At 44.1% G+C, this 14,822-nt stretch overlaps 1 protein-coding gene across 1 annotated transcript; it reads right to left on the bottom strand.

Moving 5' to 3' along the window:
* Positions 1-7,468: 7,468 nt before the first annotated feature.
* LOC147031182 (homeobox protein Hox-A9-like) lies at positions 7,469-8,948 on the bottom strand. The gene is made up of 2 exons (XM_085876047.1): positions 8,336-8,948; positions 7,469-7,846 (listed from the first exon to the last, which is right to left on the bottom strand). The coding sequence occupies exons 1-2, from the start codon at positions 8,931-8,933 to the stop codon at positions 7,626-7,628; spliced, it is 819 nt and encodes a 272-aa protein (XP_085732173.1). The 5' UTR covers positions 8,934-8,948; the 3' UTR covers positions 7,469-7,625.
* Between the last annotated feature and the right edge of the window lie 5,874 nt (positions 8,949-14,822).

The raw sequence follows: 14,822 nt of genomic DNA, 5'->3' as shown, positions 1-14,822 counted from the left end.
ACTGTACACTCCATGTAGAGACACGGTTGTGTGTTGGTATGGATTATTATATAAATAATATATTTCACCCTGATGACACAATCATTTATATGTTACACCTAAGTACCAACCCGTGGCTTCTTCCTTGAATATTTGTGACGTCGATTGTAGAAATAATAACAATTCACATGTGGTACATATCAACACGAATCGAGTCGTGACATAATAGCGGGAATTTGTACGTCACCCTATTAGCTTGGGCACAGTATAAAGAGAATAACAAGGAGCCCGATGGGGTTTTCACATTTTATTGTGATCGCATAGTACAATGTACGTCATAAATCACGTGGTCCATCTTTTGTTGAAACAAGCCACACGGACGCGAGATTATGTACAGTAAACGATTCATACACTTGGTGTATATTAACGGCCATTTCAAACGGACGAGGATAACAATTAGTAATAACGAATATTTCCACTTCGGATCATCGTACACACACACACACACACACACACACACACACACACACACACACACACACACACACACACACACACACACACACACACACACACACACACACACACACACACACACACACACACACACACACACACACACACACACACACACACACACCAGCTCTTTCTTACGAAACGTTTACATGTGTGTCGAGGGTACAAGTTTGAAAATCCATTTCCCGATGTGTTCTCTACCTTCCCTACCGTCCTTCCGATTCAGACTCTGCTGTGAGCGGACATACACGACTACTCCGACGACTGTCGACAGGCCCAAGTATTCCCACCTTGTGGCCCTCCGCCGCGGAACACTTTTGGTCCAAGTCTTTCATGAACCGGCTGGCCAGGCTTGATGTTTAACCGAATGTGATATTGGCGGGAATTTGTAATTTGTAATTTGCAATGACAGATTTGTAAAAATAAAATTTACACATTCCCCAAACTTCTAAATTTACCAATAATAACTTGCCTAAAATTCACGAGAAGTACAGTGAGATCTTTAACGTCCACCGACTAATTGCACGAGCAGACGAGACAGCCGACTTGACGTCCGTCCGAAGGATGGCACGCTTTATCACAGCGTCCGACTGGGGGGGACATACCGATCGGACATCGGTCGGGAATCGAACCCACACTAGACGGCTCAGGAGGTGAGGGTGTTACCCCTCGGCATGCTCAAGACCCAAACACCGTCACATCATGGCGGTTCACCTTGTAGTGCTGGCCGTGCACTGCAAACGTTCGGTTTTCCATGCTGGAGTCACAGTAGACAAATCATTTGAGATCCTTGTAAAGATGGACGGTATTTCTGTACATTGTACCAAAGGAAAAGTTTACGCAGACGACATAAAAAAAACTAAAACATTTACCAAACTACAATTACAATTTCACAAATATTTTCAAGGCGAACGGTCGTCGGTAGAGGGTATACCTGCAGCAGGCTGTTCGAGTTATGTTCTGTATACCACGGATAGACCGGATCTGTACGTGTCCACGAACTCGAATCAAATCGCCTTGTTTTCCTCACATACTCAACTCATCCATGCAGCTTTGTCATCACCCATCCCAACGTTTTTGACATGTCTTTACATTTGTCGTTTTTGGTGCCATCTCTCACCTAATAATTTAAAAATAATTCTCGAATCCGGAACTCGGATCTTCACCAAAATCGTTTCTTCCTCGTCACACACCAACCTGTCCACCAAGTTTCGTCCGAAGGTGGTTTGAGATTTTGTGCTCACAAACAAACACACAAACAGATAAACCCACAACGTCCACCTTCGGTGGCAGGGGAAAGAAAAACAGAACAAGTGCCTCGTTCGAAACAATAATATATTACCTTTGTGAACATTAAATACCAACAAATATTAAACTATATAAGTGTGTGTGTGTGTGTGTGTGTGTGTGTGTGTGTGTGTGTGTGTGTGTGTGTGTGTGTGTGTGTGTGTGTGTGTGTACATTAAAAATGTACAAAACGATGGTTCAGAGAATAATCTTTTGTCTCTTAAATAAATAATAAACTCGAACCCACAAATAATACTCATTGTTATAATATTTACCGTTAATACATTGTATACATAAAATATTCCAAGGTATCCTTGTACCATACAGTGTGATATATATACAATGAGTGGCGTGTGTGTGTGTGTGTGTGTGTGTGTGTGTGTGTGTGTGTGTGTGTGTGTGTGTGTGTGTGTGTGTGTGTGTGTGTGTGTGTGTGTGTGTGTGTGTGTGTGTGTGTGTGTGTGTGTGTACATGCACGTATAAAAAGCTGGTTTAAAGTCGTACAAACAGCGTAGGATGGACATCGCACGTTAAATACCTTTGTACATCTCATCAGATCATATTTCTACGACAAACATGTATTCTATTGTATGATATATCTCAGGATACCCACGCGGTGTTATCTTAGGATACCCACACTGTTATCTTAGGATACCCACACTGTTATCTTAGGATACCACACTGCTTTCTTAGGATACCCACACTGCTTTCTTAGGATACCCACACTGTGATCTTAGGATACCCACATTGTTATCTTAGGATACCCACACAGTGTTATCTTAGGATACCACACTGCTTTCTTCGGATACCCACACTGTTATCTAAGGATACCAACACTGTTATCTTAGGATACCCACACTGTTATCTTAGGATACCCACACTGTTATCTAAGGATACCCACACAGTGTTATCTCAGGATACCCACACGGTGTTATCTAAGGATACTCACACGGTGTTATCTAAGGATACTCACACGGTGTTATCTAAGGATACTCACACGGTGTTATCTAAGGATACCTACACGGTGTTATCTTAGCATACTCACGCGGTGTTATCTGAGGATGCCCAAACGGTGTTATCCAAGGATGCCCACACGGTGTTATCCAAGGATGCCCACACGATGTTATCCAAGGATGCAAACACGATCTTATCGAGGGATACCCACACCGTGTTATCGAATGATACCCACACGGTGTTATCTAAGGATGCCCAAACTGTGTTATCTTAGGATACCCATATGGTGTTATCTTAGAATACCCACACAGTGTTATCTGATGCCCACACTGTTACCTAAGGATACCCACACGGTGTTATCTAAGGATGCCCACACGGTGTTACCTAAGGATGCCCACACTGTGTTATCGAAGGATGCCCACACTGTTATCTAAGGATACCCACACGGTGTTATCTAAGGATACCCACACGGTGTTATCTAAGGATACCCACACGATGTTATCTCTGGATGTCCACACGATGTTATTTCAGCATGACCACACAGTGTTATCTCAGGATGTCCACACAGTATTATCTAAGGATACCTACACTGCTATCTTAGGATGCCCACACGGTGTTATCTTAGGATACCCAAACTGTTATCCAAGGATGTCCACACGGTGTTATCCTAGGATACCCACACGGTGTTATCCTAGGATACCCACATGGTGTTATCCAAGGATGCCCACAGGGTGTTATCTAAGGATACCCATACGGTGTTATCCAAGGATGCCCACACGGTGTTATCCAAGGTGTCCCACACGGTGTTATCCAAGGTGTCCCACACGGTGTTATCCAAGGTGTCCCACACGGTGTTATCCTAGGATACCCATACGGTGTTATCCAAGGATACCCACACGGTGTTATCTAAGGATGCCCACACAGTGTTACCTAAGGATGCCCACACTGTGTTATGGAAGGATGCCCACACTGTTATCTAAGGATGCCCACACTGTTATCTAAGCATACCCACACGGTGTTATCTAAGGATACCCACACGGTGTTATCTAAGGATACCCACACGGTGTTATCTAAGGATGCCCACACGATGTTATCTCTGGATGTCCACACGATGTTATTTCAGGATGACCACACAGTGTTATCTCAGGATGTCCACACAGTATTATCTAAGGATACCTACACTGCTATCTTAGGATGCCCACACGGTGTTATCTTAGGATACCCAAACTGTTATCCAAGGATGTCCACACGGTGTTATCCTAGGATACCCATACGGTGTTATCCAAGGATGCCCACACGGTGTTATCCAAGGTGTCCCACACGGTGTTATCCAAGGTGTCCCACACGGTGTTATCCTAGGATACCCATACGGTGTTATCCAAGGATACCCACACGGTGTTATCTAAGGATGCCCACAGTGTTACCTAAGGATGCCCACACTGTGTTATGGAAGGATGCCCACACTGTTATCTAAGGATGCCCACACTGTTATCTAAGGATACCCACACGGTGTTATCTAAGGATACCCACACGGTGTTATCTAAGGATACCCACACGGTGTTATCTAAGGATGCCCACACGATGTTATCTCTGGATGTACACACGATGTTATTTCAGGATGACCACACAGTGTTATCTCAGGATGTCCACACAGTATTATCTTAGGATACCTACACTGCTATCTTAGGATGCCCACACGGTGTTATCTTAGGATACCCAAACTGTTATCCAAGGATGTCCACATGGTGTTATCCTAGGATACCCACACGGTGTTATCCTAGGATGCCCATACGGTGTTATCCAAGGATGCCCACACGGTGTTATCTAAGGATGCCCATACGGTGTTATCCAAGGTGTCCCACACGGTGTTATCCAAGGTGTCCCACACCGTGTTATCTTCGGACGCCCACACTGTTATCTTAGGATACCCACACAGTCTTATCTCAGGATACCCACACGGTGTTATCCAAGGATGCCCACACCGTGTTATCTTAGGATGCCCACACCGTGTTATCTTAGGATACCCACACTGTTATCTTAGGATACCAACACTGTTATCTTAGGATACCCACACTGTTATCTTAGGATACCCACACTGTTATCTAAGGATACCACAAAGTGTTATCTAAGGATACCCACACGGTGTTATCTCAGGATACCCACACGGTGTTATCCAAGGATACTCACACGGTGTTATCTAAGGATGTCCAAACGATGTTATCCAAGGATGCCCACACGGTGTTATCCAAGGATGCCCACACGATGTTATCCAAGGATGCAAACACGATCTTATCGAGGGATACCCACACGGTGTTATCTAAGGATGCCCACACGGTGTTATCGAAGGATACCCACACGGTGTTATCGAAGGATGCCCAAACTGTGTTATCTAAGGATACCCATACGGTATTATCTTAGAATACCCACACTGTTATCTGATGCCCACACTGTTATCTAAGGATACCCACACGGTGTTATCTAAGGATGCCCACACAGTGTTACCTAAGGATACCCACACGGTGTTATCTCAGGATGCCCAAACTGTGTTATCTAAGGATACCCATACGGTATTATCTTAGAATACCCACACTGTTATCTGATGCCCACACTGTTATCTAAGGATACCCACACGGTGTTATCTAAGGATGCCCACACAGTGTTACCTAAGGATACCCACACGGTGTTATCTCAGGATGCCCACACTGTGTTATCTAAGGATGCCCACGGTGTTATCTCAGGATGCCCACACTGTGTTATCTAAGGATGCCCACACTGTTATCTAAGGATGCCCACACAATGTTATCTCTGGATATCCACACGATGTTATCTCAGGATGACCACACGGTGTTATCTCAGGATGACCACACGGTGTTATCTCAGGATGTCCACACAGTATTATCTAAGGATACCTACACTGCTATCTTAGGATGCCCACACGGTGTTATCTTAGGATACCCACACTGTTATCTTAGGATACCCAAACTGTTATCCAAGGATGTCCACACGGTGTTATCCTAGGATACCCACACGGTGTTATCCTAGGATACCCATACGGTGTTATCTAAGGATGCCCATACGGTGTATTCCAAGGTGTCCCACACGGTGTTATCCAAGGTGTCCCACACGGTGTTATCCAAGGATGCCCACACGGTGTTATCCAAGGATGCCCACACGGTGTTATCCAAGGATGCCGACACGGTGTTATCTTAGGATGCCCACACAATGTTATCTTAGGATACGCACACGGTGTTATCTTAGGATACGCACACGGTGTTATCTTAGGATGCCCACACGGTGTTATCCAAGGATGCCCACATGGTGTTATCTTAGGATACTCACACGGTGTTATCTTCGGATACTCACACGGTGTTATCTTCGGATACCCACACTTTGTTATCTTCGGATGTCTATATGGTGCTCTCTTAGTATATCTATATGGTGTTATGTTAGGATACCTATATGTAGTTATCTCCGCATGTCGATATTGTGTTATCTTAGGATACATACATGGTGTTATCTTTGGATGTCTATATGGTGTTATCTTCGGACACCCATATGGTGTTATGTTAGGATACATATATGTAGTTGTCTTTGGATGTCTATATGGTGTTATCTTCAGATGTCTTCATGGTATTATCTTAGGATACATATATGGTGTTATCTTCAGATGCCTACATGGTGTTACCTTGGGATACCTATATGGTGTTATCTTAGGATACACATATGGTGTTATCTTCGGATGTCTCTATGGTGTTATCTTGGGATACCTATATGGTGTTATCTTGGGATACCTATGTGGTGTAATCATCAGATGTCTACATGTTGTTATCTTGGGATACCTATATGGTGTTATCTTACCATGCCTATATGGTGTTATCTTAGGATACACCGATGGTGTTATCTTCGGATGTCTCTATGGTGTTATCTTGGGATACCTATATGGTGTTATCTTAGCATGCCTATATGGTGTTATCTTAGGATACTGAAATGGTGTTATCTTGGGATACCTATATGGTGTTATCTTGGGATACTGATATGGTGTTATCTTAGCATGCCTATATGGTGTTATCTTCGGATACCTATATGGTGTTATCTTAGCATGCCTATATGGTGTTATCTTCGGATACCTCTATGGTGCTATCTTGAGATACCTTTATGGTGTTATCTTGGGATACCTATATGGTGTTATCTTCGGATACCTTTATGGTGTTATCTTGAGATACCTTTATGCTGTTATCTTGGGATACCTATATGGTGTTATCTTGGCATGCCTATATGGTGTTATGTTAGGATACTGAAATGGTGTTATCTTCCGATGTCTATATGGTGTTATCTTTGGATACCTTTATGGTGTTATCTTAGGATACCCACACTTTGTTATCTTCGGATGTCTATATGGTGTTATCTTCGGATACCTTTCTGGTGTTATCTTGGGATACCTTTATGGTGTTATGTTAGGATACATATATGTGGTTATCTTCGGATGTCTATATGGTGTTATCTTCGGATACCAATATTGGGTTATGTTCGGATACCTTTCGGGTGTTTTGTGGTTCAATTATAAGCATTCGTTTTCATCTTGTGAGATTTAATAAACCGTTTCAGGACGACGTGAGGCTCATCAAGTCACCAGAGACTGTCAGTGGTGGTTCGGAGTACTTACAGTGAGGAAACAGACTGAGTACGTCTATTTATCGCTTAAATACCATTTTATCCGCACGATCTGTCCATCGTGTGTGTGTGTGTGTGTGTGTGTGTGTGTGTGTGTGTGTGTGTGTGTGTGTGTGTGTGTGTGTGTGTGTGTGTGTGTGTGTGTGTGTGTGTGTGTGTGTGTGTACGTAAACAGTGACAGTGCTTCAGAGTGAATATTATCGTCGTTCTTCGTTCTTTTATCGTTTCATCTTCTTCAGCTTCATGCGTCGGTTCTGGAACCATATCTTGACCTGCCTTTCGCTAAGATCCAGTAATCGTGCGACCTCGTACCGACGGTCCCGCGTCAAGTACTTGGAAAACAAAAACTCCTTCTCGAGCTCGAGCGTTTGGTGCTTCGAGTACGGAGATCGCTTCTTGCGGCCTGCACGAGCATGGAGCCAGTTCACCGAAGGGTCTCCTACACAGAGGGAGCAACGGGGTCGACGCGCGTGCCCACACACACACACACACACACACACACACACACACACACACACACACACACACACACACACACACACACACACACACACACACACACACACGCGCATGCACACACGCACACGTGTTCATGTTATTATCGTGAAACTTTTTCATATACAAGTATGTAATTTTACAGCACACACACACACACACACACACACACACACACACACACACACACACACACACACACACACACACACACACACACACACACACACACACACACCGTTCTCCTCCATGACACGTCCATCGAATATACGTGTTCTCAACGTCACGTGTGTTCCATTGTATTTTACAGCCGGTACCTGCGTGTACCTGTTCCGGTACTTGCACCTCAACAACAAGGGATAAACAAACACTCCAAGGCCAGTGAGGCCGTTCACGGTCGAACAGAACAAAGGATACACCTTGTGGAACTCACTGGGGTCGACGCGCAGTTTGTTGTCGCTGTCCGTGGCGGTAGCGCCATGCTCCTCGTTGTCCACACATACCCGAATCCGAGCACCGACGCACGGCTCTCCTCCATAGTTCTTCAACAGAACGTTCTCTCCGTCCATCCTGGGCAGACCGCCCATGATAACGGGGCCCACATCTGCGTGTCGACCCTGTACGGGCGTGCTGAGCGTGCCTGCTGGTCCGGCGGACAGCGGATCGAGCCACGAGCGAGAGTACGTGCCGTCCACGGACGACGCGTACACCCCGAACTGGGCCGGTACGTGCGTCCAACCTGTCTGGTACACCGTAGCCCGCGGTTGAAAACTGCAAGGGGAGTAATCGCCGCTGAGGGCAATGTTTCCCCGGGCTGGCACGAAGGTCGACGGGCCGTAATCAAGCGACAGAGCCGCGGACGGGTCCGAGAGATCGCTTCTCACAAAGGAATCCACAAAGTAATGGCTTCCCTTGGACTCGGACATGTCGAGAGCGGAAACAGCTCCGGGGGAAGCATGGAGCGCCAAGAGGATCTCGTCTTCAGCCCCATTCCCTCCCCTCCGGCACGACGGCACACTTATTTTGAACATTTACTACCACGCCATTGGCTAACAAGGATCACGTGACCAGCGCGGACCGTTAGGCACGGCGTCCGATGCTCCGCTCGGCGTTAGTTGTGAACCACGGGTCCTTCATGGAGGACCTGAACGTCGTTACGACGTGTCTTTGTGAGACTCGACGGAAGAGGCGTCTCCACCCTAACGGAGTGGGGCTCCGCCGATGGTGATGATAACTATCCAGGGAGTCAGGATAACAATCGATCCGTACACGACGCAGTGAAACCATTTTAACGAAGTCGGTATTATTGGCGCGCTCTCCGACGACACGGAGCTCCTTACAAACAAACCCCGCATTACCGGCGAGGTTTACAAATACCGTTTTGATTTGGTGATCATCGCGTGGCTCTTCAAACAACAATCCTTGAAACAAACGTTTACTATTACACAATGACGTCACAAATGCTGTACAAAGCCCCGATGCCCTCGAACGAGCCGAAGGCAACGAGATTCCAGTTTCGGGGAAAAAGGTGCAAAAAAACAAGGATTCTCGCTATTTACCAGGTTACGTAGGTATGGCATACCTCATATGTAATTGCCACGTGACGTAGGTATGGCATACCTTATATGTAATTACCAGGTGACGTAGGTATGGCATACCTTATATGTAAGAGGATCATCGCAATAGCGAAATTACGCGCGTTTATGGTACGTGTGATGGTCCGTACAATGTAACAAGAAAATATGGTACTGTGGACATGGTAGTTGGTAACCATCGTACAATGCAACAGCAAAATGGAGTACTGGGCATATGGTAGTTGGTACCCATCGTACAATGCAACAGGAAAATGGGGTACTAGGTATATGGTAGTTGGTACCCATGGTATAGTGTAACAGGAAAATATGGTACTGGGAAAATGGTAGTTGGAAACCATGGAACAATGCAACAGGAAAATGGGGTACTGGGTATATGGTAGTTGGAAACCATTGTTCAATGCAACAGGAAAATATGGTACTGGGTATATGGGAGTTGGTAACCATCATTCAATGCAACAGGAAAATGCGGTACTGTGTACTGGGTATATGGTAGTTGGAAACCATTATTCAATGCAACAGGAAAATATGGTACTGGGTATATGGTAGTTGGTACCCATGGTACAGTGTAACAGGAAAATGGGGTACTGGGTATATGGTAGTTGGTAACCATGGTACAGTGTAATAGGAAAATATGGTACTGGGAAAATGGTAGTTGGTAACCATGGTACAATGCAACAGGAAAATGGGGTACTGGGTATATGGTAGTTGGAAACCATTGTTCAATGCAACAGGAAAATATGGTACTGGTTATATGTTAGCTGGTACCCATGGTACAGTGTAACAAGAAAATGGGGATACTGGGTATATGGGAGTTGGTAACCATCATTCAATGCAACAGGAAAATGGGGTACTGTGTTATGGGTATATGGTAGTTGGTAACCATTGCACAGTGTAACAGCAAAATATGGTACTGGACATATGGTAGTTGGAAACCATCATTCAATGTAACAGGAAAATATGGCACTGGGTGTATGGGAGTTGGTACCCTTGCTACAGTGTATAAGGAAAATGGAGTACTAGGTATATGGGAGTTGGTACCCATGGTACAGTGTAACAGGAAAATGGGGTACTGGGTATATTGTAGTTGGTACCCATAGTACAGTGTAACAGGAAATTGGGGTACTGCGTATATGGGAGTTGGTACCCATGGTACAGGGTAACAGGAAAATATGGTAGTGGGTATATGGGAGTTGGTAACCATGGTACAGTGTAACAGGAAAATGGGGTACTGGGTATATGGTAGTTGGTACCCACAGTACAGTGTAACAGGAAATTGGGGTACTGGGTATATGGGAGTTGGTACCCATGGTACAGTGTAACAGGAAATTGGGGTACTGGGTATATGGTAGTTGGTACCCACAGTACAGTGTAACAGGAAATTGGGGTACTGGGTATATGGGAGTTGGTACCCATGGTACAGTGTAACAGGAAATTGGGGTACTGGGTATATGGTAGTTGGTCCCTCTGGTGCAGTGTAACAGGAAAATGGAGTGCTGGGTATATGGTAGTTGGAAACCATCATACAATATAACAGGAAAATATGGTTCTGGGTATATGGTAGTTCGTCCCTATGGTACAGTGTAACATGAAAATGGGGTACCGGTTATATGGTAGTTGGTAACCATGGTACACTGAAACAGCAAATATGGTAGTGGGTACATGGTAGTTGGAAACCATCGTTCAATGCAACAGGAAAATATTGTACTGGGTATATGGTAGTTGGTACCCATGGTACAGTGTAACAGGAAAATGGGGTACTGGGTATATAGGAGTTGGTAACCATGGTACAGTGTTCACCATGTACCATAAACCAAAATCATGGTACAGTATACACTATCTACCATAAACGAACATCTTGGCACAGTGTACATCATGTACCATAAACCAACATCATGGCACAGTGTACACCATGTACCATAAACCAACATCGTGGTACAGTGTACACCATGTACATTAAACCAACATCATGGCACAGTGTACATCATGTACCATAAACCAACATCATGGCACAGTGTACACCATGTACCATAAACCAACATCGTGGTACAGTGTACACCATGTACATTAAACCAACATCATGGCACAGTGTACACCATGTACCATAAACCAACATCATGGCACAGTGTACACCATGTACCATAAACCAACATCATGGCACAGTGTACACCATGTACCATAAACCAACATCATGGCACAGTGCACATCATGTACCATAAGCCAACATCATGGCACAGTGTACACCATGTATGATAAACCAACATCATGGTACAGTGTACACCATGTACCATAAACCAACATCATGGCACAGTGTACACCATGTACCATAAACCTACATCATGGCAGAGTGTACACCATGTACCATAAACCAACATCATGGCAGAGTGTACATCATGTACCATAAACCAACATCATGGCACAGTGTACACTATGTACCATAAACCAGCATCATGGTACAGTGTACACTATGTACCATAAACCAGCATCATGGTACAGTGTACACCATGTACCATAAACCAACATCATAATGTGTACACTGTATCATGATGTTGGTTTATGGTACATGGTGTACACTGTACCATGATGTTGGCTTATGGTACATGATGTACACTGTACCATGATGTTGGTTTATGGTACATGGTGTACACTGTATCATGATGTTGGTTTATGGTACATGGTGTACACTGTACCATGATGTTGGCTTATGGTACATGGTGTACACTGTACCATGATGTTGGCTTATGGTACATGATGTACACTGTGCCATGATGTTGGTTTATGGTACATGGTGTACACTGTGCCATGATGTTGGTTTATGGTACATGGTGTACACTGTGCCATGATGTTGGTTTATGGTGCATGGTACGTACTGTACAATGTGATGGTAAAAACATTCACGGTTTGAATATAAATCCAAATGGTGGTAAATTGGATGAAATGTTTTTATTTTATTTAATCATTTACATCGTTGAATGTTTCAAAATCACAGAGAATGAAGTTCGAGGAAAAGTAAATTTTTCCGCTTCTTGAACAGTATGGCGGTAATGCCAAAGTGTTCATAATAACCATGTTGATTAACTCCACCAGCAAGTTACCTGTGGCCATACGGGCGGGAATCAACATGAGGAAGGGATGGGGGACGCAAAAATACAAATGGCGTCTTCTGTCATCGAGTCGGCAAGCTGGGGGCAACGATTCTCATTTATTGCCGCGTCTGATGGAATTTAAATGCTCTAAAGGTGGCGAGGTTCTCCATTTGAAACAGTTTGTTCATTACGTGGAGCTTTTTGTTACCTCGGGTCCATAATAAAAATGATACCGAGGAGGGAGTCAACAAGGGACGGAATCAGCAGAATCTACCAGTGAACCAATGTGATAGCAAATACCTATTTTGGGGGGGAAACCTCCGCCCCACCCCTGTACAACCCCTTATACCCCGATTTTTTTTTTTTTTTAATTGCATGAACAAACTTTGGTAAATCATGGGTGATGAAGGTTGTGGTCACGTTTCATCGGAATTGTATATGTACTTTCGGAGAAGTTGTAAGTATTTGTGGACGGACGGACGGACGGACGACATGCCATCCCATAAGGTCCCAAGAATGACGTTCCAAGTGAGCTAAAAACTGTCTGTGTTATATTAAGGTGTTATATTAATATATTATTTATGTATTATGTTATATTAAGTCTGTCGGTGTTATATTAAGGTGTTATATTTATATATTATTTTTATATTATGTTATATTAAGCCTGTCGGTGTTATGTTAAGGTTATGTTAATATATTATTTATATATTATGTTATATTAAGTGTGTCGGTGTTATATTAAGGTGTTATATGAATATATTATTTATATTATGTTGTATTAAGCCTGTCGGTGTTATATTAAGGTGTTATATTAATATATTATTAATATATTATGTTATATTAAGCCTGTCGGTGTTATATTAAGGTGTTATATTAATATATTATTTATATATTATGTTGTATTAAGCCTGTCAGTGTTATATTAAGGTGTTATATTAATATATTATTTATATACAGTAGACTACTCATAAGTCGTCACCATCCGGACCGAGAAAAAAGTGACGACTTAGACGTGTGATGACTTGCGCGTATGCGAACATTCATGATGACTGTGGGGTGAAGGATGAAGTCGCGCGTGGCCTGGACACGTACGTGTGAGAGGGTGGAACAATCTCTAAGCCGGCTATTGTACCAAAAGGGAAACACGATCCTAGGGTCATAGGTGGGGGTTCATGGGTGAGTTGGAAAGTGATCAAGCAAAGATGGAATTCATGAATCAGTTTATCAAAAGTAAAGATAATGAACAACTGCAAGACAACTCATATACCATCGGTGATGGTATGTCGACAAATTACATGACATAGTCATCGTGGTGATGACTACCACTCAGTGCCTGTGTGTAAGTGAGTGCGGTGATGTACAAAACAAGCTAATATAAAACCATGATCGGACTTCAACACTAAGCTCCATCGATCCTTTACTCCTTCGCGAAGTAATCCGTTACGTTTGACTGTCTCAAACTCTTGGGCATCTGGTGCATGAGAAAGGACTCAACCCGGTTATTGTATTTTATGATGTTGTCTGGGCAATCCTCCACCGAAAGACAGTATCAGCGCATCACATCCAAGGCGCTGAATGTCTCCCGAATAGTTAGAGGTGTGTTTGGAATGTATGTCTCCCCTGAGTCCTCGAGATCAACAATGTCCACATCGTCCACGTCACCCGTATCGTCGGAGACGTTCTTCACAGAATCCACCATTTCTGCATCAGTCATTTGTTGGGTGCTGCCTAACTCAGCGTCCACGTTGATGTATTTTTCCAATGAGGGCATCGCGTCTGAACCAAAGATTTCAGCGAGTCTTTCCCAGACATTCCGGAACTGGTTTCCATGGTCATCATCGCTCCCCTCATCAACTTCATGGGCACTGCGATCCGCATCTTCCGCATTGACGAACCCGACCGAATAGAAGCAGTTCGTGATGGTAACATTGGAGACCTTTCCCCATGCGGTATTGGCAGCTATCAGGGCATCTCCAGCAAATCCCATTTGAATAGGATTCCCTCATCTGCTGCATTCAGGCGACGCGTGGCAAGGATCTAGCGGTAGTGAAGTTTTAGGTTTCTGATGACCATCCATTGGTTGAGTGCTACTGGTAGTATTGGGTGGGAGGAATACAAGTTCTATGTTCTCCAGTTGACATGCAGGGTGACCGGGGCAGTTGTCAACTACGAACGCAATTTTGCGTTTTTCAAGTGACGTACGACGGTTCAGTTTCACCAACCATTGTTCGAACAGGGCAGA

The sequence above is a fragment of the Eptatretus burgeri genome, chromosome 3 (assembly GCF_056783735.1).
Source record: "Eptatretus burgeri isolate ZD-2024b chromosome 3, Ebu_testis_v1, whole genome shotgun sequence".
NCBI classification, from domain to species: domain Eukaryota; kingdom Metazoa; phylum Chordata; class Myxini; order Myxiniformes; family Myxinidae; genus Eptatretus; species Eptatretus burgeri.
Note: the sequence above shows the minus strand (reverse complement) of the source record. Positions and strands in the feature narration are given on the sequence as shown.

Excerpts from the sequence above, each read along its gene's own strand:
- LOC147031182 (XM_085876047.1), bottom strand. The coding sequence starts at position 8,933 with ATGTTCAAAATAAGTGTGCCGTCGTGCCGGAGGGGAGGGAATGGGGCT. Across the intron at positions 7,847-8,335 it reads CAAACTGCGCGTCGACCCCA|GAGACCCTTCGGTGAACTGG; the intron begins GTGAGTTCCACA and ends CCCTCTGTGTAG.